This window comes from Oncorhynchus clarkii, chromosome 1 (assembly GCF_045791955.1).
Source record: "Oncorhynchus clarkii lewisi isolate Uvic-CL-2024 chromosome 1, UVic_Ocla_1.0, whole genome shotgun sequence".
Lineage (NCBI taxonomy): Eukaryota > Metazoa > Chordata > Actinopteri > Salmoniformes > Salmonidae > Oncorhynchus > Oncorhynchus clarkii.
This window is the reverse complement of record NC_092147.1, coordinates 26782122-26805808: the sequence shown is the minus strand read 5'-3', so window position 1 is coordinate 26805808 and position 23687 is coordinate 26782122. Positions and strand designations below refer to the sequence as shown.

Below are 23687 nucleotides of genomic sequence, written 5' to 3'. Positions count from 1 at the left end.
TCTCATTAATTGGTGCAATACATTTGACAACACCCTAACCTTCAGATGTGGATACATGACCATAAGTGTATCTTGGCCTATTGGACAATTCACCCACGATAGCCGACGACAATGTAGACATTCCCTTTAAGTGGCAACCTTGGGGAGCTCAGAAATTATTCTGCATATATTTCAATAGATTTATTTAGGAGAGCATGAGTTTAACATGATAAGGTAGGGCAGGCCTTATCACGACAAAAACCTTAATCTTATTGCTGCCTCTTCTTTTTGATGGTGGAAAACGGGAGACCATCCCTTTAAACAAAACTTGACGGTTCCATTAGAACCGTATAGAGCGCAGCGGTCTTTCGTGCAGCAGCAGTGATACACGCAGCAGTGATACACGCAGCAGGCGAAAGACTGGAGACAATCTTTTTTTCATTCTGTTTGACACTGAACGCAAAGTTGCGATTTAAAAAATTATATTTTACATTGGATTATTGGGAAAATTAACGAAACGTGTGACATAGAAGAACAAGAGGAGAGTGTTTACGGTGTGTTGGAGACGGGAGCTCTGGACGTAAATGAGCTGGACTGCGCCGCATTTGGTGGGCTGCTCCTAGCTTGGAAAATCCCACCATATCCCTGACATTTATTCCCAACTCAACCGGAACGGAGAACTGACACTGATGTAGATGCATTTTAAAGGAAAAACATGGAATAAAGGCTGACATCGAAGGCGTCCTGAAGAAAATAGCTTTTTTGCTATTGTTGAAAAAGTAGCCAACAGCTTTTTAATTAAATAACCTATACATTTTTTTTGTAGTCAAATAGAGGCATTGCCTACTATAACAAAACATCGCAAGATGTCTGTTCCGGTAAGTGTTATTTAAAGGTTACTATTTAAATCCTCTATTGCAAGACAACCATGTAATGATGTTACATCTGGCATGAACTTTCGTTGCCTACAAAGAGATGTCAGCAATACAATATTGCAATTGCCAAGTGTCATTTTCTTTTGCTGCTAAGGCATTTAACACAAAGTATCATTGCACTTCCACTGTTATAATGATAGAACATATTTATATTTATTTTCAGTTTTTTATCATTTGTTAAAATGTACACACTAGGAGTGCAAGGCCTAACACACACTGCTTGCTGATCTGGCAGGCTGTTCTTGTCAACCTGTGACATTTGACTGGGATGGGCATAGTAGTGCCAACGTTGCAGCCTGAGTTTTGTCAGTTGCAACGTATTAGGTTAAACCTTTACTGCAATTATGTTACCACCTGTAGGCTATATTTTGAGTGTAATGCCAAAATAATTGGTCTTGGACACTTAATGCTTCATGTGACCAGGATATGCAGTTGTGTTTTTCATTCATCTGTTGGTTTGCCAGCAGTCTACCATTAAACCAACAGCCTGCAAAAATAAAAGAAATTGTACCCCAGTAATAATAACAAAAGGTAACAGTTCCATCCTTTGATGTGTATTGGACTTGTGTATTGTAGATATTGCCATGACTCGGGTCTCCTTCGGCAAGTACTGTTCTATCTAGCTTGGCATGTGTTATTATGCACACAGATATCTGAAAAAGCATGCTGTAACCTATGGGAAGCGTCCTTCTGCAATACGCATCTCAACTCCACCAGTTTGTGACAAGTTTTTTTTAAATCATGATTCTTGAAATTCAGAGCTCATTGTTTTCCCCATGTCAGGTTTAGGGAGTAGAATGTGCTGCAAGTCACACTTCTACGAACACTGAAATATATGCTAGTTTTCCTCGGGACAGCGAAGGGCTGATTACAGAGTTCATCTCCTATACACTGAGATATACTGTATACTGCCTCTGCCTGTAGATCATCTGGATATATAACATTATCACCTATGCTAACTAGCCTCATGCCATTAGAGCGATGTAATGGACAACCTTTACTTCCTTGTTTGTTTTGCAGAGTGTTTGAGCCAATGGTACTGCACATTATGAATCAGTGTATTAGGCTATGTGTTATTGTCTTGAGTAAAACTGTACGCAGTTTCAGCTTGTGGGGGTTGTTGGTTTGGTTTTTAATGTATGTTTCACCCTCAGTTAGATATTCTCTGCACTGTATTCAACAAACACAGTCCAGATTGCAGTTCCCATGTCTTGGGGCCTGGGCTTGATGGCAACAGCTGTTCTCTGTGCATGCAGGATGTCAAGTCTCATGACTAAACCCAGCACCTCATGCCAACCAGTCTGAGTCCTTTCACCTGGCTGCCTAATACGTCACTGGGAAATCAACATCACACGTCACTTGGGTGTGACTGTCCACCCAATCCAGTGAACAAATCATTGTCACACACTTTTCCATTGCGTAGGTGTTATTCAAGATTTCCCATAGTAATCATGTTAGAAATGGGGGTGCTTTGGAAGATGGCTGCTGTCCAACAGATTGTTTTCATTTGTACACTATTATTCTTTCAGTAATAGTGTAATACCATTGTTATTTCAACATTATAGCTTTCAGTATAACGTCTGCTATCCATTTGATTCTGTGTATTCTTTTTGGGAGTGCAGATTTGTCAAAGCATCCAATGTTGTTGCTTGGGTGATGGGTGTATTTCCTCGTTGGCCTGCCAAAATTCTAATAGACTGGGAGTCCCTGTGGAGAGTTTCCTCCTGATGTATTTGATGTATTAATTCCTCCAGTCAACCATATTATGGGGGAAATTAAACTGATGTTTGCATGGGATCAGCCCGTAGAGTTAAGCATGCTTAGGTGAACAGGAAGTGCCAGTAGTAGCAGGGGTCCCAATGCTCCAATGCTTAGATGCTAAACACCATGTCATTCACCAATCATATCTGTGGCTTTTTAGTCATTCCTCCTTTGATATTATGGATTTAACATTTGTTATTAGTAATTCACTGATTAACTGATAGCTTGCTTACAGCATGCTGTACATTTACTGTAAGTAGAATATAATTGCGTCAATAGCAGTTTTTCCCCAGTGTTTTCTGTTAATGCCACTGTAGATAGCGTGCTACACTATATATACAAAAGTATGTGGACACCCCTTCAAATTAGTGGATTAGACTATTTCAGCAACACCCATTGCTGACAGGTGTGTGAAATCGAGCACACACCCATGCAATCTCCATTGACAAACATTGGCAGTAGAATGGCCTTACTGAAGAGCTCAGTGTCTTTCAATGTGGCATCGTCAAAGGATGCCACTTTTCCAACAAGTCAGTTCGTCAAATTTCTGCCCAGCTAGAGCTAGTGTTATTGTGAAGTAGAAACGTCTAGGAGCAACAACGGCTCAGCCGCGAAGTGATAGGCCACACAAGCTCACAGAACAGGACCGCTGAAGTACGTAACGTGTAAACATCGTCTGTCCTCAGTTGCAATACTCACTACCGAGTTCCAAATTGCCTCTGGAAGCAACGTCAACACAAGAACTGTTCGTCAGGAGCATAATGAAATGGGTTTCCATGGCCGAGCAGCCACACACAAGCCTAAGATCACCATGCACAATGCCAGCACGCTTCACCATCTGGCAGTCTGACAGAATCTGGGTTTGACAGATGCCAGGAGAACGCTACCTGCTCCAATGTATAATGCCAACTGTAAAGTTGGTGGAGGAGGAATAATGGTCTGGGGCTGCTTTTCATGGTTCGAGCTAGGCCCCTTAGTTCCAGTGAAGGAAAATCTTAACGCTACAGCATATAATGACATTCTAGACTATTCTGTGTTCCAAATTTTGTGGCAACAGTTTGGGGAAGGCCCTTTCCTGTTTCAGCATGACAATGCCCCTGTGCACAAAGTGAGGTCCAATGGTTTGGTTTGGTCCAATGGTTTGTCGAGATCGGTGTGGATAAACTTGACTGGCCTGCACAGAGCCCTGGCCTGAGGTTATTTTCCTGACCCTCCGAGGGCCCTCACCTCCTCCCTGTAGGCTGTCCCATTGTTGTTGGTAATCAAGCCTACCACTGTAGTGTCATCTGCAAACTTGATGATTGAGTTGGTGGCGTGCATAGCCACCCAGTCATGGGTGAACAGGGAGTACAGGAGAGGGCTGAGAACGCACCCTTGTGGGGCCCCAGTGTTGAGGATCAGCGGGGTGGAGATGTTGTTTCCTGCCCTCACCACCTGCGGGCGGCCCATCAGGAAGTCCAGGACCCAGTTGCACAGGGCAGGGTCGAGACCCAGGGTCTCGAGTTTAATGACGGGTTTGGAGGGTACTATGGTGTTAAATGCTGAGCTGTAGTCGATTAACAGCATTCTTACATAGGTATTCTTCTTGTCCAGGTGGGATAGGGCAGTGTGCAGTGTGATTCCGTCGTCTGTGGACCTATTGGGGTGGTAAGCAAACTGGAGTGGGTCTAGGGTGTCAGGTAGGGTGGAGGTGATATGGTCCTTGACTAGTCTCTCAAAGCACTTCATGATGACCGAAGTGAGTGTCATTTAGCTCAGTTACCTTCGCTTTCTTGGGAACAGGAACAATGGTGGCCCTCTTGAAGCATGTAGGATCAGCAAACTGGGATAAGGATTGATTGAATATGTCCGTAAACACACCAGCCAGCTGGTCTGTGCATGCTCTGAGGACGCAGCTAGGGATGCCGTCTGAGCCGGCAGCCTTGCGAGGGTTAACACGTTTAAATGTTTTACTCACGTTGGCTGCAGTGAAGGAGAGCCCACAGGTTTTGGTAGCGGGCCATGTCAGTGGCACTGTATTGTCCTCAAAGCGAGCAAAGAAGTTGTTTAGTTTGTCTGGGAGCAAGACATCCTGGTCCGTGACGGGGCTGGTTTTCTTTTTGAAGTCCGTGATTGACTGTAGACCCTACCACATACCTCTCGTGTCTGAGCCGTTGAATTGCAACTCTACTTTGTCTCTATACTGACACTTAGCTTGTTTGATTGCCTTGTGGAGGGAATAGCTACACTGTTTGTATGCGGTCATGTTTCCGGTCGACCTTGCCCTGATTAAAAGCAGTGGTTCACGCTTTCAGTTTTCTCGCGAATGCTGCCATCAATCCACAGTTTCTGGTTGGGGAAGGTTTTAATAGTCGCTGTGGGTACGACATCACCAATGCACTTTCTAATAAACACGCTCACCGAATCGGCGTATTCATCAATGTTATTGTCCAACGCTATGCGGAACATATCCCAGTCCACGTGATCGAAGCAATCTTGAAGCGTGGAATCCGATTGGTCGGACCAGCGTTGAACAGACCTGAGCACGGGCGTTTTCTGTTTTAGTTTCTGTCAATAGGCTGGGATCAACAAAATGGAGTCGTGGTCAGATTTTCCGAAAAGAGGGCGGGGGAGGGCTTTGTATGCATCGCTGAAGTTAGAATAACAATGATCCAGAGTTTTGCCAGCCATGTCGCGCATTAGATATGCTGATACAATTTGGGGAGCCTTGTTTTCAGATTAGCCTTGTTAAAATCCCCAAATCCCCAGCTAGCTGAGGTGATGGCGGCGGATGAATGGCACGACAATGGGCCTCAGGATCTCGTCATGGTATCTCTGTGCATTCAAACTGCCATATATAAAATGCAATTATGTTTGTTGTCTGTAGTTTATGCCTGCCCATAACATAATCCCACTGCCACCATGGGGCACTCTGTCCACATTGTTGACATCAGCAAACCGCTCACCCACACGACGTCATACATGTAGTCTGCCATCTGCCCAGTACAGTTGAAACCGGGATTCATCCCTGCAGTCAGGTCAAGACCCTGGTAGGACGATGAGCATGCAGATTACCTTCCCTGAGACAGTTTCTGACAATTTGTGCAGAAATTCTTAAGTTAAACCCACAGTTTCATCATCTGTCTGGTTGGCTGGTCTCAGACGATCACGTAGGTGACGAAGCAGGATGTGGAGGTCCTGGGCTGGCGTGGTTACACGTGGACTGCAGTTGTGAGGCTGGTTGGACATACTGCCAAATTCTCTAAAATGACATTGTATTATGGTAGATAAATTAACATTAAATTAAATTAACATTAAATTCTCTGGCAACAGCTCTGGTGGACATTCCTGCAATCAGCATGCCAATTGCACACTCCCTCGAAACGTGAGACATGGCCTTTTATTGTCCCCAGCACAAGGTGCACCTGTGTAATGATCATGCTGGTTAATCAGCTTTTTGATATGTCACACCTGTCAGGTGGATGGAATATATTTGCAAAGGAGAAATGCTCACTAACTGGGATGTAAACAAATGTGTGCACAACATTTGAGAGAAATAAGCTTTTGTACGCAGGGAACATTTCTGGGATCTTTTTAACATGTGACCAACACTTTACATGTTACGTTTATATTTTTGTTCAGTGTACATGCATACATGATATGACCAATTGAGAATGAAGCACCACTATAGATTATTGCTATCTCTGACATGAGCTGAGTTTCCCCAAGGGCACATCTCAGCTCAGCTCAGCTGCAGCCTCTCTCGCCCCTCTCCTTCCCTCCATGCCAGTAGTCAGGCAGCTATGGACTAGGGTTGGAAAGGAAGGGTATATTACTGGAATATTTAAAGTTTTAACAGTAAACTACAAGAATTCTGGTACCTTTCAAGAATTTTACGTAACCTATCACAAGACATCTAGTGGCCCTTTTGGGTACTTTAGATTATCATCGGTGTCTGGAATTACACTATCTGGCCGTCTGTGTGGCCGTAACACTTTTAAAAAATAAAGGAAATAATTAAATAAGATGATTTTAAAATAAAAAATAGAATGACAAAGCTGTACAAAATGATCTTAAATATAAATGATCAACTTAGTACCATTGGTGTTTAATATGAGGGTTTCTTCTGTTCTTTTTTTTACACTTATTTATTTGAATATGTCAAAATGTATTTGTTGTCAATGTTTTGGCTCCAAACTATTTCCAGTTGAGAAAAAAGTTAATATTTGGACAAGTTGCAGGGATAATTGAAAATAATGCCATTGTTGATTAGATGCTTTTTTCATGAATTCTGCTATTTTCTCTTGAACCATATGGTCTGTCTACTAGAAACTCATGGACAATATGGACACAGATAAATAAAAATGTATACTAAATATGAAGTTATTCAAGTATAAATTACCATAGTTACGATAGATTGCCATAGATTTTCTGTTAATTACCTAAATTACTGAAGATTACGGGAAGTTACCGGTAGCTTTGCAACCCTATGCAGGATATATGGGGGTTAAATGGGACGTCTTCATAGGCTTTATCCACAGCCCTCTGATATATCCCTGTCAGAAGCCTGACATTTGGCACTTGTCATAGATGATGCTCACATACATATTAATAATTGGTGCGAAGGCAAGCCTATGCATTTCAATAACCCGGATCAGGCCCTGGCTATTTGTGTGAGTTGCCTGGGCAACAGTAAGCCATCAACCTCCATCCCCTTTCTGTGTCTATCACGTACATCTTCAGTATACTGTATAGGTCCACAATTCATTATCACACACTCACAGGGTTGGTAATAGGACACAGCCATCGAACTAGTTAAAAGACAAATATACTACAGTGCAAATCGATGTAGCCTATTTATAATTCACACACATGCACGTGCATGCACATATGCACACAGGCATTCAGGCACGCACACACATGAACACTAAGACATTCACACACATTGATCTCCCCAGCTTAGCTGCTCTCAGCAGATTTCAGGCATTCTTTTATCTGTGTTTAGAGTGATGGTGTCTCCCCTCACCCTCCAAGTTCACACACACACCCCCACACACACACACACACTTCCACTGGCGCTATGGAAGCATCTTAATCCAGCAGTCAGCTGACACATCCATTTGTTTACAACTGACAGCTCAGCAGAAAATATTCTATTTCTGCTACAAACAGCTACAGGTAGAAATATGAATATCAATTGAAACATATATATATTTATACTGCCGCATGTCTCTTTTTCCTATGCATATTTTAGACTAAATAAACCATCGTCAGGTTTCATCCATTGCAACTGTCCATTATTTAGTTACACTGAACAACATATAAACTCAACATGTAAAGTGTTGGTCCCGTGTTTCATGAGCTGAAAAGAAAATCCCTGAAATGTTCCATACACACAAAAAGCTTATTTCTCTCAAATGTTGTGCACAAATGTGTTTACATCCCTGTTAGTGAGCATTTCTGATGAGTATTTCTGTGTGTAATAAAGCCCTTAAAACTCATTCTGATTGGCTGGCCTGACTCCCTAGTGGGTGGACCTGGCTGCCAAGTGGGTGGGCCTATGCCTTCCCAGGCCCACTCATGGCTACACCCCTGCCCAGTCATGTGGAATCCATAGATTACGGCCTAATGAATTTATTTCAATTGACTGATTTCCTTATAGAAAATTGTTGCATGTTGCGTTTATATTTTCTCTTCCAATGAAAATGCGTACATGCCGGAACATTCCAGAGGAGGGAGGGAGGGGACTCTTCAAGAAGATTGAGTATTTGTGTGTGCCTATGTGTGTTTTTAGAGGAGAGTGTGTAAAGGGCAACACTTATATTCTTCTACTGTCCCCCATCAATCTGTGTGTCACTATACAGTATTTGTGCGATAATGGTATCTTATGGGAGGACTGGGTGCTCTTGCATTTTGTACGTTTGTGCGCATGCTTATGTGTTCATGTACATGCTCAGTGTGGGAATGCTCAGTATTGAATAGGACTGTGCTAAAATGGAGTTGGGTGCGTGTATGTGTGTGTGAAACCTTCTCTGAGACCGTGTGCGAATGCTGTTCTGTCTCTGTGTGACAGTGGACCTGCAGCAGCAGCCTTCTCTCAGCCAGGACTCTGTAGCTGCTGTTAGTTATTATTCTCTTGGCTCTTTCTAGTGGCTGCACATGCCAAATAGATTGGCGGCTCTCCCCCCCTCTATCTCTCCCTCTATCTCTCTATCTCTGTCCTTTTCTCCTCTCTTCATCACTCTATTTGTCTTTATGGCCATCTACCTCCTCCTCTCCTCCACCCACCCACCCTCTCTTATCCCCATCTCATTTCCATGTTTGTCCCATCTTCTTCTTGTTCCAGTTTCTTCCATTGTCTTGGTACTGTATGTATTGGACTGTAGTTACAGTATACAGTGTATTGGTCAATGGGGGACAAGTCAGTGTGAGATCTAAGCAGGCCATCTTTTCATTTCAAGGCCTGGTTTCAGTTTCCTCACACTGTCAGTGTGATGTGCATATGCAGGTGTATTAGAGTACATTATTGATTGATGTACTGCAACTGCATGTGTCATGAGCAATAGTTGGTGCAAGATGTTTAGCTCCATACAATACGGTTGAGGTAAGAGAGGGTCAAATTGAGCAGCTGTGAGACAGACGGAGAGACAGACAGACGGCGAGAGTGTGTGTGTGTTTTGGCTGTTCCTTCTGTAAAAATGTCCCATCTCTGGCCTCGTAAATCTCCTGGCTGATCTGCCTTGGCAGTGTTAATGGCCGCCCATCTATCAAGCTCTCATGTCTAAGCTATCGTCAACGTGCGACAGAGTTAGGGGCGGGCTTAGCGATTTAGTTACCTGGGAATTGGCCAGTCAATATGGCAGAGAAGGACAGTGCCGGTCCAGAGAATTGATCGTCATTTGAAATGCAAAGCTGTTGGCAGCAGAGACGAGCTAGCGAGTGAAAGGGTCAACTGAAGAGCACGAGCGGGAGAGAGGGGCATGGGGAAGAAGAGAGAGAAGCATGGAGAGAGGGGCATGGGGAAGAAGAGAGAGAAGCATGGAGAGAGGGGCATGGGGAAGAAGAGAGAGAAGCATGGAGAGAGGGAAGGGAGGGGGGCATGGGGAGGGAGAGAAGCATGGAGAGAGGGGCATGGGGAAGAAGAGAGAGAAGCATGGAGAGAGGGAGGAGGGGCGAGGGAGGTACTTCTACAGCATCACAATGCCAACTGCTGCCTCTGCAGCCACAACGTTGTGTTATAATACATTGTTATGCAGCTCCTAGCAATAAGACACCCCCCTCATTTAGTCATAATCGCCTTTCTTATGAACCTCTACTAAACCCCCTGATGATTCCACAACAGGATGACATTCAGCAGCAGCATTCCATAAAACACAGAACTAATGTGTTTATGATGAAGATTTAAGACAGGCTCTAGTAGTGGGTCAGGGGGTTAGTAGGCTACTGTACCAGGGCCGTGCACAGACCTTTCAGGGGGAAGCTGCTCAAATATACAGTACCAGTCAAAGGTTTGGACACACCTACTCATTCCAAGCTGTCATCAAGGCAAAGGGTGGCTACTTTGAAGAATCTCAAATATAAAATGTTTTGGTTACTACATGATTCTATATGTGCTGTTGCATAGTTTTGATGTCTTCACTATTATTCTACAATGCAGAAAATAGTAAAAATACAGAAAAACCCTTGAATGAGTAGGTGTGTCCAAACTTTTGACTGGTACTGTATATATTTCACAAGTTGATAGGCTAATTATGTCACCGATCTGTCTATTCTTGATTTAATCTTGTCTTTACATATACAAATAATATATGTGTAAAATGTGTTTTGCTTTAGAATGGACCATTATCATGCACCTGTATAAATGCACTTAAATAGTGAGGGGAGGAAGCTTTTCCTGTGGTTCATTTTCATGCCAGCCAGGTAGGCTATACTCCTGTTGTAAATACAAGCAATGTGCTAAATATTAGTTGAGAAATAAATACAGTAGGCCTAACCTATAGAAAGCTGATGGGATCCTCCTATTTTTAGCAGAGGCCACCAGTCTGTTTTCTTGTGCATTTGCATAGCCTATAGAAATGTTGCGTAACATGATCTCATAGGCTCTCATGAAGTGTTTGATTAGATTTTAAATTACATTGTATTGATGTCAGAGTGATTAGAGGGACAATAGAGTGCTGAGTACCAGACTATTAGCAAGTTTGGTAGGCTACTTATTGACTATCAACAGCATCAGAACTTGGAGAAGCCTAATTACCGTGACTAAATGGTCACGTGGCATTTGACTACATTCATGACTCGTGACCGCCAGTGTGGCGGTAATACGGTCAGCGCAACAGCCCTAGTTGTGCCTCGCAAGTGCTACACCAACTGATCCATTTTGTTATCAAAGCTCAAGTTTTTAAATATAATATGGTCTGAGAATAACCATATTGGCAGGCCAGGCATATAGCCAATATGCTGTGATAATGTATTAGGTCTATGTTAAATGTTTTAAGTCATGTTTAAACATCTTAGCGGTAGATCTCGGCTTGCTTTTGGTTGGTGACCACTGCACTAGACCAACAGATGTAATCAGCTTAGTCCACTGCACCACAGCAGGCTGGGGAGCAGGAGCACTGGGCTGCAGAAAGTAGGTTCACTCACGTAGAGTGGAATCCTGTCTGTCTGCCTGCCTGCCTGCCTGCCTGCCTGCCTGCCTGCCTGCCTGCCCGCCCGCCCGCCCGCCCGCCCTTTGAAACCCTGTAATCCGTGTCCACTGCATGTAAGGAGCCTGTAATCTGTGTGAAGGTTACAGGTGCTATTTGCATTTACATTTCCTAAATCACTGATGCATTATGAATAATGTATGCACAGGCTCAGTGGATCCAATCTGGTGATTGATGGATTACGACAGATAAATTAAGGTTTATGTTTCCATCTTTAATTCAGACATTTAGTGCCGTCTGATTCAGTGCGCCTGAACCATTCAACGTATAGGGAAATCTGTTTGTGTGGTTTTGTGTTATAATGGAAATGAGAATGGATTACGGCATTATGGGTTTTATGATGATACACTAACCCATGGATGACTGTTTTATGTATTTTTCTTTACATTTGAAGGGGGGGGGTGTCGCTCTCGCTCTCTCTCTTTGCTCTTCTGTGTGACCATCAGACCCATCAGTCCCCCCTCTCTTCACCCTTACCCCCCTCTCCCCTCCCTGACCCCCCCCACATCTCCCTTACCCCACTCTCCTCTCCATGACCCACCTCTCCCATCTCCTTTCCCTGACATGTGAGCCTACTCTTGGTGGAAATGTCTCATTCCTTGTCAGAGAGCCCTGTCTCTCTGCTCTGACCTTTCTGCTGATGGGAGCTAGGCCATGTCTGATTGGGGATTTAGAGGAGGAGCAAAAATATATCCGAAAATAAGGTGAAAAAGATGAGGAATAGAACGGCAGAGTTATACAGGTAACTGCCAAAATAATGGAAACACTTGTGTAAATGAGGGATACAAAGTATATTGAACGCAGGTGCTTCCACACAGGTGTGGTTCCTGAGTTAATTAAGCAATTAACATACCATCATGCTTAAGGTCATGTATAAAAATAATAAGCAGGCCATTATTTTGTCTACCATGACTTTGATGACAATGCCCCCATCCATAGGGCATGAGTGGTCACTGAATAGTTTGATGAGCATGAAAACAATGTAAACCAAATCCCTTGGCCGTCTCAGCCGCCAGATCTTAACCCAATTGAACACTTATGGGAGATTCTGGAGCGGCACCTGAGACAGCGTTTTCCACCACCATCAACACGACACCAAATGATGGAATTTCTCGTGGAAGGATGGTGTCGCAACCCTCCAATAGAGTTCCAGACACTTGTGGAATCTATGCCAAGGTGCATTGAAGTTGTTCTGGCTACTGGTGGCCAACAACCTATTAAGATGCTTTATGTTGGTGTTTCCTTTATTTTGGCAGTTACCTGTAGAGCTAAACAGAGGGAAAGGTTTTCATGATGGTGGCTCTATTTCAGTTACCCACTTGTTGGTGACCTTTTGTGTGGGACTGCCCCTATCCCCCTAACCCTCATCAATGCAGCTGCAGGATTAACGTTGCATCAGCAGCACCATAGTGTTAACCGAACATTACGGCTCGCATTTTCCACTTGCGGGGCGACCTTTATGTGCCTTGCGCTCTTCTTTAATGCCAGTTCCGGGATTAAGCCTGGTTTGTGAAGGATAATGAAAGGACTCCACACATTATTACTGCGGCTTTGGGGGGAGAGGAAGTCATTCATGGACAACAAAGAAGCTTGATTTGAAAGAAATTTGATTTTGAAGATGGATTTCTCGCACAAAATCACCCTTCACCAGCTTGAGTGAAGGCCAATTTTCCCTTTAGAATCTTATGTTTGTGTGATTGTGAGTCACGGGAGATTATTGCTGCCCTATGATCACACACACACCACACACCACACACACACAAGTGTTGTTAGGCCCGAGACGATGTACTACTATTTAGATATTATCCCTTGCATCTATCGCTAACTTACAGCCACGTCAAACAGTGCAGCCAGAATAACAACAAAGTAGCTGCATTTGCATTTGTTTAAGCTGTTTTCTAGGGACATTTATTTGGATGCATCCATAACATTGAGCTACTGAGGCACGATTTCGTCTGGAATAGAAAATGTGCTCACTCCTCAGGACACTGTTTTTTAGAGGAGCTAGCCAACAACACCGCTAACACAATCACTTCGAACTGAAGCTGGAAAGACTGCAAACAAGCTGCATTTTGTTTAGTTTTACCATTTTTCAGTTGACATTTCTTTGTATACATACATAAAAATGATGCCAGCTGATTCATGATTTCGACTGGCTGAGAAAAGCTGTCTGCCTGTCTGTCTCGTCCCGACTCCCAACACGTTCATTACCATAGGACAGCTGGAGATCAAATTTCAATATTGAAACAATGTTGCAAATGTCAGAGAGACAGACTGCAAGGTTTATACAAATATTTGCTGTTGAAAACTAAATGTTAGTCTAAAAGAAATGTGAAATAATGTCGAGAGGCTTTTTATAGTGGAGATCAAGTTTATAAATTGCTTGGCTGGGCTGATGAGACAGTGAATTGCGCAGTCAGATGGAACATAGTAAATAGGCATTTTAAAGTCAGATTTAGCCGGTGGTAACTTGTGGAACAGACACCGGCTGGAATGCAGTTTTAACCAATCAGCATTCAAGATACGACCCACTGTTGTATAAGCATGAATATGCATTGTGACAGTCTTTCACTCACACACACATGCACACATACACAATAACAACACACTCAAGACAGTTGGAGACTATTTGTAATGTTATGTGTATGGCAGGTTTTTATTCTTGGAGCATCTCTCCACTTGGAGAGCACTGTGTGGTTTAGTTGTGTTTTTTAAGCTCCTGGCAAGCATTTTGGTTGAACTCCTGGGAGCTCAGTATGTTCATCAGTAAATATGAATGTTGCTCAGATGACTTTTATATCCATACTTATGCTCAGAGAGTAACACTGGATGTTAGATTTCAGTTCAGTCAGCGGGTATAGTTTTTAAGATCCGCTAACTCACTCGTAAAAACGGTGGATTATATTAATGCAGAATTTAATGTTTGGCTAAAGACAGGATTTTGAACTCAGATGTTCTTATAGACTGCTGATGTGATATTTTGGAAGACTAGAGCTCAGATGGAAAGCAGCTCTCTGTTTGGTTCCAGCTGGTAGTAGGGACACATGGGGTACCTCCACCACTAGCTCCTCACTCACACTAGGACCTCTGTTAAGCAGGTGCAATACGGTTGATGGTGCCTCTTCCTCCACAGATGCTCTTCTAGATGCCCTCAGACATAAGGTGTACTGATCATTGAGGTCAAAGGGAACAGCTGTTACCTTGTCTTCCTGGGGTTAGATAGGACGTCCAGATCAGTGTAAGATGGCCCTGGTTCATATTAGTCCATGAGGTTTGGTAAGGTTGTTATGACAGGGTTGGCAGGGCCTTACGGCTACTACAAGCTTCCCTCTATTCATCTATGTCCATGCGTTCATGTGGAGTGGTATTTTTGGAGTAGCTGACATCTTTTGGTAACATGATATCCTCGCCGGTCCCACTCCCATTCACAACGGGACGATAGCAAAGTTTTAGTTTTTGTTCCTTCATTTTGTGAATGCAAAGAAGAGTGGCCGTCTATTGATAGCAGGGTTGCCATGTTTCCGGACCAAATTGGGCTACTTTGAAAACAATGTAGCAGGTGGGTTGCAAGTTTTTGGGCTACTTATAAGTTTCACCGCAGGCCGCCATGGCATTTCTCTTTAAAAAATATATATATTTCACTGTGACCTGCTGCTGCTGACAATCAGTGAGTGAGTGAGTGAGTGAGTGAGTGAGTGAGTGAGTGAGTGAGTGAGTGAGTGAGTGAGTGAGTGAGTGAGTGAGGGAGGGAGGGAGGGAGGGAGGGAGGGAGTGGTGGGGAGGGCTGGATAGGTGTGTGTGTTGAGAGAGCACTGCAGCAGGCATCTTAGTCCACTATTGTCTGAGTCACATGAGTCAGAGGACTTTTTACCAGTTGTACGTAGGCTATTTAACTTGTCATTATGCCTGTAATCACTAGTTATTACTTCTAAACAAAATACATTTTGGGGTGGATTCTTGTTGTTTGGTTTACTGTATGAACAGTCGCTGAGATTATATTTGGTTATCAATGCAAAATAGGCTACTTTGATGAATAGCCTATATAGCCTATACAGTGCATTCTGAAATTATTCAGACCCCTTTTCCCACATTTTGTGTTAGTCTAATTCTAAAATGTATTAAATAGTTTTTTTCCTTCATCAATCTACACACAATACCCCATAATGACAAACATTTAAAACTGAAATATAACATTTACATAATTATTCAGACCCTTTACTCAGTACTTTTGGCAACAATTACAGCCTAGAGTTTTATTGGTTATGATGCTACAAGTTTGGAACACCTGTATTTGGGGAGTCTCTCCCATTCTTCTCTGCAGATCCTCTCTACCTCTGTCAGATTGGATGGGGAGCGTTGCTGCACAGCTATTTTCAGGTCTCTCCAGAGATGTTTTTTGGGATTCAAGTCCAAGCTCTGGCCCTGGGCCACTCAAGGACATTCAGAGACTTGTCCCCAAAGCTACTTCTGCATTGTCTTGTCTGTGGAGCAGATTTTCATTAAGGATCTCTCTGTACTTTGCTCCGTTCATCTTTTCCTTGATCCTGACTAGTCTCCCAGTCCCTGCCGCTGAAAGACATCCCCACGGCATGATGCTGCCACCACCATGCTTTAACGTAGGGATGGCGCCAGGTTTCGTGACGTGACGCTTGGCATTCAGGCCAAAGAGTTCAATCTTGTTTCTCATTGTCTGAGAATCTTTAGGTGCCTTTTTGTCAAACTCCAAGCAGACTGTCATATACCTTTTACTGAGGAGTGGCATCCGTCTGACCACTCTACCATAAAGACCTGATTGGTGGAGGGATGCAGAGATGGTTGTCCTTCTGGAAGGTTCTCCCATCTCCACAGAGGAGCTCTGTCAGACTGACCATCAGGTTCTTGGTCACCTCCCTGACGAAGGCCCTTCTCCCATGATTGCTCAGTTTGTCTGGGCAGCCAGCTCTAGGAATAATCTTGGGGGTTCCAAACTTCTTCCATTTAAGAATGATGGAGGCCACTGTGTTCTTGGGGACCTTCAATGCTGCAGAAATGTTTTGGTACACTTCCCCATATCTGTGGCTCGACACAATACTGTCTGAGCTCTACGGACAATTCCCTCGACCTCATGGCTTGGTTTTTGCTCCGACATGCAATGTTACCTGTGGGACCTTATGTAGAGAGGTGTGTGCCTTTCCAAATCATGTCCAATCAATTGAATTTACCACAGGTGGACTCAAATCAAGTTGTAGAAACATCTCAAGGATGATCAATGTAGGATGTGTCTGAGCTCAATTTCGAGTCTCATAGCAAAGGGTCTAAATACTTATGTAAATAAGGTACTTTTGTTTTTTTATTTTTAATACGTTAACTTTGTCATTGTGGGGTACTGTGTGTAGATTGCTGAGAAAAATATATTTTTAATACATTTTAGAATAAGGCTGTAACGTAACAAAATGTGGAAAAAATCCAATCAAATTTATATAGCCCTTCTTACATCAGCTGATATCTCAAAGTGCTGTACAGAAACCCAGCCTAAAACCACAAACAGCAAGCTATGCAGGAGTAGAAGCACAGTGGCTAGAAAAAACTCCCTAGAAAGGCCAAAACCTAGGAAGAAATCTAGAGAGGAACCAGGCCATGAGGGGGGGCCAGTCCTCTTCTGGCTGTGCCGGGTGGAGATTATAACAGAACATGGCCAAGATGTTCAAATGTTCATAAATGACCAGCATGGTCAAATAATAATAATCACAGTAGTTGTCGAGGGTGCAGCAAGTCAGCACCTCAGGAGTAAATGTCAGTTGGCTTTTCATAGCCGATCATTAAGAGTATCTCTACCGCTTCTGCTGTCTCTAGAGAGTTGAAAACAGCAGGTCTGGGACAGGTAGCACGTCCGGTGAACAGGTCAGGTTTCCATAGCCGCAGGCAGAATAGTTGAAACTGGAGCAGCAGCACGGCCAGGTGGACTGGGTACAGCAAGGAGTCATCATGCCAGGTAGTCCTGAGGCATGGTCCTAGGGCTCAGGTCCTCCGAGAGAAAGAAAGAGAGAAATAAAGAGAGAATTAGAGAGAGCATACTTAAATTCACACAGGACACTGGATAAGACAGGAGAAGTACTCCAGATATAACAAACTGACCCTAGCCCCCCGACACATAAACTACTGCAGCATAAATACTGGAGGCTGAGACAGGAGGGGTCAGGAGACACTGTTGCCCCATCCGATGATACCCCCCGGACAGGGAGTCTGAATACTTTCTGAAGGCACTGTAGATCAGATCAAGGTACCAAGCAACAACACTGCCCCCATTTATCTTTTAATTTGTTTTATTGAACCTTTATTTAACTAGGCAAGTCAGTTAAGAACAAATTCTTATTTACAATGACGGCCTACCCCGGCCAAACCCTCCCCTAACCCGGACGACGTTGGATCAATTGTGCACCGACCTATGGGACTCCCGATCACGGCCGGTTGTGATACAGCCAGGGTCTGTAGTGATGCCTCTAGCACTGCGATGCAGTGCCTTAGACCGCTGTGCCACTTGGCTGCAGAAGGAATGATACGGCATGTCTCAATTTTCAGATAGTACGTAGAATGCCGGAGTGTATTACAAGGAGCCGCCTCTTTTGTGACGACAAACGGCATTGCAACACTCTGAATCTTGCGTCTGCGTAGAGATTGTAGTAAGCTTTGCCAGGATATGGCTACAGTGGTGGCTACAGACATTTCAGTGCTTGCAGGTATTGGGAGCTTCAGGTTTCTCTCAGAAGGGTTAAAGGGAAGATGGCTCTGAAGTCATTGGTTTGTGGAAGTGGTTAAATGGCATTTGGTCCTGAGCCATAGGAGAACAGGGCTGAGGGCCCGGTTGGATTTTAGCAGTATTGGGAGAGTGGCTGAGGATTAAAGATGAAGTCACATCCAGTTGACGAAGACTGGTCACAACTCACATATTAAAGCCTTGTAGTCTCTCACTTGTCCCCTAACACGTCCCCCATATCCCCACCTGACTGATACCTCTCAGTCCACATGTGACCTGTGATGTTTGTCTCTGGGTATTTGCCGTGGGCAGACGGACAGGTGCCAGTGCTGCTTATTTGGTGTGGGTGGGCTGACCCCTACGTCACATCCTGTGCCCCCCTCGCCCAGTTGGCCTTAATCTGCTCAGCTGCCATCCTTGAGCCACAGCTGAATTGGTTTTGAAACCAAAGGACAAGCAATTTACTCCTCATTCAGAGGCCTTTCCACTTCACAGAACCCAGAAAAGTGGGGGAGGATCCAGGAGAGGGGTGGAAGGATATGTGGAGAGATGGAATAGAGGAGGGAAACTAGGACTGTGGCGAAAGATGTGGAGGTCATAAAGAGAGGTGAAAGGAGTGAAATAAATGAGAGGGGGATTGAAGTAGAGAAAATAGGGGGGAATGGGAATAATACCAGTATTTACAGTGCCTTATTTACAGTATTCAAGTTGGTTGTTGATCATTGCTAGACAGCCATGTTCAAGTCTTGCCAAAGATTTTCAAGCTGGTTTAAGTCAAAACGGTAACTAGGACACTCAGGAACATTCAATGTGGTCTTGGTAAGCAAATACAGTGTATATTTGGCTTTGTGTGTTAGGTTATTGTCCTGCTGAAAGGTGAATTTGTCTTCCAGTGTCTGTTGGAAAGCACACTGAACTAGGTTTTCCTCTAGGATTTTACCTGTGCTTAGCTCCATTCTGTTTATTTTTATCCTAAAAAACTCCCTAGTCCTTGGCAATAACAAGCATACCCATAACATGATGCACCCACCTCCATGCTTAGAAATATGATGAGCGTATTCAGTGATGTTGTTAGATTTGCCCCAAATATGACACTTTTTGTATTTTTTTTGGCAGTTTTACTTTAGTACCTTATTGCAAACAGGATGCTTGTTTTGTAATATTTGTATTCTGTACAGGCTGCCTTCTTTTCACTGTCATTTAGGTTAGTATTGTTGAGTAACTACAGTGTTGTTGATTCATCCTATCACAGCCTAAAACTCTGTTTTAAAGTCACCATTGGCCTCATGGTGAAATCCCTGAGCGTTTTTAAAATGATTATTTATTTATTATTATCATTATAACTTGGGTTTCCTTCCTCTCTGGCAACGGAGTTAGGAAGGACGCCTGTATCTTTATAGTAAATGGGTGTATTGACACTCCATCCAAAGTGTTAATTAATAACTTCACCATGATCAAAGGAATATTTAACATCTGTTTTTTTATTTGTACCCATCTACCAATAGGTGCCCTTCTTTGCGAGGCATTGGAAAACCTCCCTCTTCGTTGTGGTTGAATCTGTGTTTGAAATTTACTGCTTGACTGAGGGACCTTACAGATAATTGTAGTGAAGTCAGAAGTTTACATACACCTTAGCAAAATACATTTCAACTCAGTTTTTCACAATTCCTGACATTTAATCCTGGTACAAATTCCCTGTCTTAGGTCAGTTAAGATCAACACTTTGTTTTAAGAATGTGAAATGTCAGAATAATAGTAGAGAGAATTATTTATTTCAGCTTTTATTTCTTTCATCACATTCCCAGTGGGTCAGAAGTTTACATACACTCAATTAGGATTTGGTAGCATTGCCTTTAAATTGTTTAACTTGGGCCAAACATTTTGGGTAGCCTTCCACAAGCTTCCCACAATAAGTTGGGTGAATTTTGGCCCATTCCTGCTGACAGAGCTGATGTAACTGAGTCAGGTTTGTAGGCCTCCTTGCTCGCACACACTTTTTCAGTTCTGCCCACAAATTCTCTATGGGATTGAGGTCAGGGCTTTGTGATGGCCACTCCAATACCTTGACTTTGTTGTCCTTAAGCCATTTTGCCACAACTTTGGAAGTATGCTTGGGATTATTGTCTATTTGGAAGACCCAACTTTAACTTCCTGACTGATGTCTTGAGGTGTTGCTTTAATATATCCACATAATTTCCTTCCCTCATGATGCCATCTATTTTGTGAAGTGCACCAGTCCCTCCTGCAGCAAAGCACCCCCACAACATGATGCTGCCACCCCCGTTCTTCACTGTTGAGATGGTGTTCTTCGGCTTGTAAGCCCTTTTCCTCCAAACGTAACGACGGTCATCATGGCCAAAACAGTTATATTTTTGTTTCATCTGACCAGAGGACATTTCTCCAAAAAGTATGATCTTTGTCCCAATGTGCAGTTGTAAACCGTAGTCTGGCTTTTTTATGGCAGTTTTGGAGCAGTGGCTTCTTCCTTGCTGAGTGGCCTTTCAGGTTATGTTGATATAGGACTCGTTTTACTGTGGAAATATAAACTTTTGTACCTGTTTCCTCCAGCATCTTCACGAGGTACTTTGCTGTTGTTCTGGGATTGATTTGTACTTTTCGCACCAATGTACGTTCATCTCAAGGAGACAGAACGCATCTCCTTCCTGAGCGGTATGATGGCTGCGTGGTCCCATGGTGTTTATACTTGCGTACATTGTTTGTAGAGATGAACGTGGTACCTTCAGGCATTTGGAATTTGCTCCCAAGGATGAACTAGACTTGTGGAGGTCTACAATTTTTTTCTGAGGTCTTGGCTGATTTCTTTTGATTTTCCCATGATGTCAGGCAAAGAGGCACTGAGTTTGAAGGTAGGCCTTGAAATACATTCACAGGTACAGTGGGGCAAAAAACTATTTAGTCAGGCACCAACTGTGCAAGTTCTCCCACTTAAAAATATGACAGAGGCCTGTAATTTTCATCATAGGTACACAGACAAAATTAGGAAAAAAAATCCAGAAAATCACATTGTAGGATTTTTAATGAATTTATTTGCAAATTATGGTGGAAAATAAGTATTTGGTCAATAACAAAAGTTTATCTCAATACTTTGTTATATACCCTTTGTTGGCAATGACAGAGGTCAAACGTTTTCTGTAAGTCTTCACAAGGTTTTCACACACGGTTGCTCGTATTTTGGCCCATTCCTCCATGCAGATCTCCTCTAGAGCAGTGATGTTTTGGGGCTGTTTCTGGGCAACACGGACTTTCAACTCCCTCCAAAGATTTTCTATGGGGTTGAGATCTGGAGACTGGCTAGGCCACTCCAGGACCTTGAAATGCTTCTTATGAAGCCACTCCTTCGTTGCCCGGGCGGTGTGTTTGGGATCATTGTCATGCTGAAAGACCCAGCTTCCATGTTTCCACCCCCATGCTTCACAGTAGGTATGGTGTTCTTTGGATGCAACTCAGCATTCTTTGTCCTCCAAACACGACGAGTTGAGTTTTTACCAAAAAGTTATATTTTGGTTTCATCTGACCATATGACATTCTCCCAATCTTCTTCTGGATCATCCAAATGCTCTCTAGCAAACTTCAGACTGGCCTGAACATGTACTGGCTTAAGCAGGGGGAGACGTCTGGCACTGCAGGATTTGAGTCCCTGGCGGCGTAGTGTGTTACTGATGGTAGGCTTTGTTACTTTGGTCCCAGCTCTCTGCAGGTCATTCACTAGGTCCCCCCGTGTGGTTCTGGGATTTTTGCTCACTGTTCTTGTGAGCATTTTGACCTTGCATTTTGATCTTGCGTGGAGCCCCAGATCGAGGGAGATTATCAGTGGTCTTGTATGTCTTTCATTTCCTAATAATTGCTCCCACAGTTGATTTCTTCAAACCAAGCTGCTTACCTATTGCAGATTCAGTCTTCCCAGCCTGGTGCAGGTCTACAATTTTGTTTCTGGTGTCCTTTGACAGCTCTTTGGTCTTGGCCATAGTGGAGTTTGGAGTGGGACTGTTTGAGGTTGTGGACAGGTGTTTTTTATACTGATAACAAGTTCAAACAGGTGCCATTAACCTCTTGGAACTCCCCATACCGGATCCGGTATCAGGAATACAGACTCAAGCTCATTACCATAACGCAACGTTAACTATTCATGAAAATCGCAAATGAAATGAAATAAATATGCCATCTCGCAAGCTTAGCCTTTTGTAAACAAAACTGTCATCTCAGATTTTCAAAATATGCTTCTCAACCATAGGAAAACAATAATTTGTGTAACAGTAGCTAGCAAACAAAGGATTTAGCGTTAGCATTAGCGTTAGCATCCAGCACGCAACATTTCAACAAAAACATAAAAGCCTTCAAATAAAATCATTTACCTTTGAAGAACTTCTGATGTTTTCAATGAGGATACTCTCAGTTGGATAGCAGATGCTCAGTTTTTCCAAAAAGATTCTTTGTGTATTAGAAATAGCTCCGTTTTATACATCACATTTGGCTACCAAAAAAAAACCGAAAATTCAGTCCTCAAAACGCGAACTTTTTTCCAAATTAACTCCATAATATCGACTGAAAACATGGCAAACGTTGTTTAGAATCAATCATCAAGGTGTTTTTCACATATCTCTTCATTGATACATCGTTCTTGGACACATGCTTTCTCCCCTGAATCAAATGGTAAAGTGGAAGCAGCTGGCAATTGCGCACCGAATTCGACGCAGGACACCAGGCGGACACTTGGAAAATGTAGTCTCTTATGGTCAATCTTCCAATGATATGCCTACAAATACGTCACAATGCTGCTAAGACCTTGGGCGAACGACAGAAAGTGTAGGCTCATTCCTTGCGCAATCACAGCCATATAAGGAGACAATGGAAAACAGAGCTTCAGAAATTCTGCTAATTCCTGGGTGATGCATCATCTTGGTTTCGCCTGTAGAATGAGTTCTGGGGCACTTACAGACAAAATCTTTGCAGATTCTGAAACTTCAGAGTGTTTTCTTTCCAAAACGGTCAAGAATATGCATAGTCGAGCATCTTTTCGTGACAAAATATCGCGCTTAAAACGGGAACGTTTTTTATCCAAAAATGAAATAGCGCCCCTAGAGATCCAAGAGGTTAATACAGGTAACAGGTGGAGGACAGAGGAGCCTCTTAAAGAAGAAGTTACAGGTCTGTGAGAGCCAGAAATCTTTTCCAAGCTGTTTAAAGGCACAGTCAACTTAGTGTATGTAAACTTCTGACCCACTGGAATTGTGATACAGTGAATTGATGATACAGTGAAATAATCTGTCTGTAAACAATTGTTGGGAAAATTGCTTGTGTCATGCACAAAGTAGATGTCGTAACCGACTTGCCAAAACTATAGTTTGTTAACAAGAAATTTGTGGAGTGGTTGACAAACTAGTTTTAGTGACTCCAACCTAAGTGAATGTAAACTTCCGACTTCAACTGTATGTGTGGGGTACAGAGATGAGGTAGTCATTCAAAAATCATGAGTACATGCAACTTACTTAGGCTTGCCATAACAAAGGGGTTAAATACTTATTGACTCAAGACACTTCAACTTTTCATTTTTAATAAAACATTTAAAATGTCTAA

At 43.1% G+C, this 23687-nt stretch overlaps 1 protein-coding gene across 1 annotated transcript in view; it reads left to right on the top strand.

Moving 5' to 3' along the window:
* The first annotated feature begins 349 nt into the window (after positions 1–349).
* Positions 350–23687, top strand: part of LOC139396469 (breast cancer anti-estrogen resistance protein 1-like) — a 115317-nt gene continuing 91979 nt past the window's right edge. The window contains exon 1 of the mRNA XM_071143723.1: positions 350–857. Coding sequence (XP_070999824.1) covers positions 846–857 — 12 coding nt within the window. The 5' untranslated portion in view covers positions 350–845. The remainder of the gene's footprint in view (positions 858–23687) is intronic.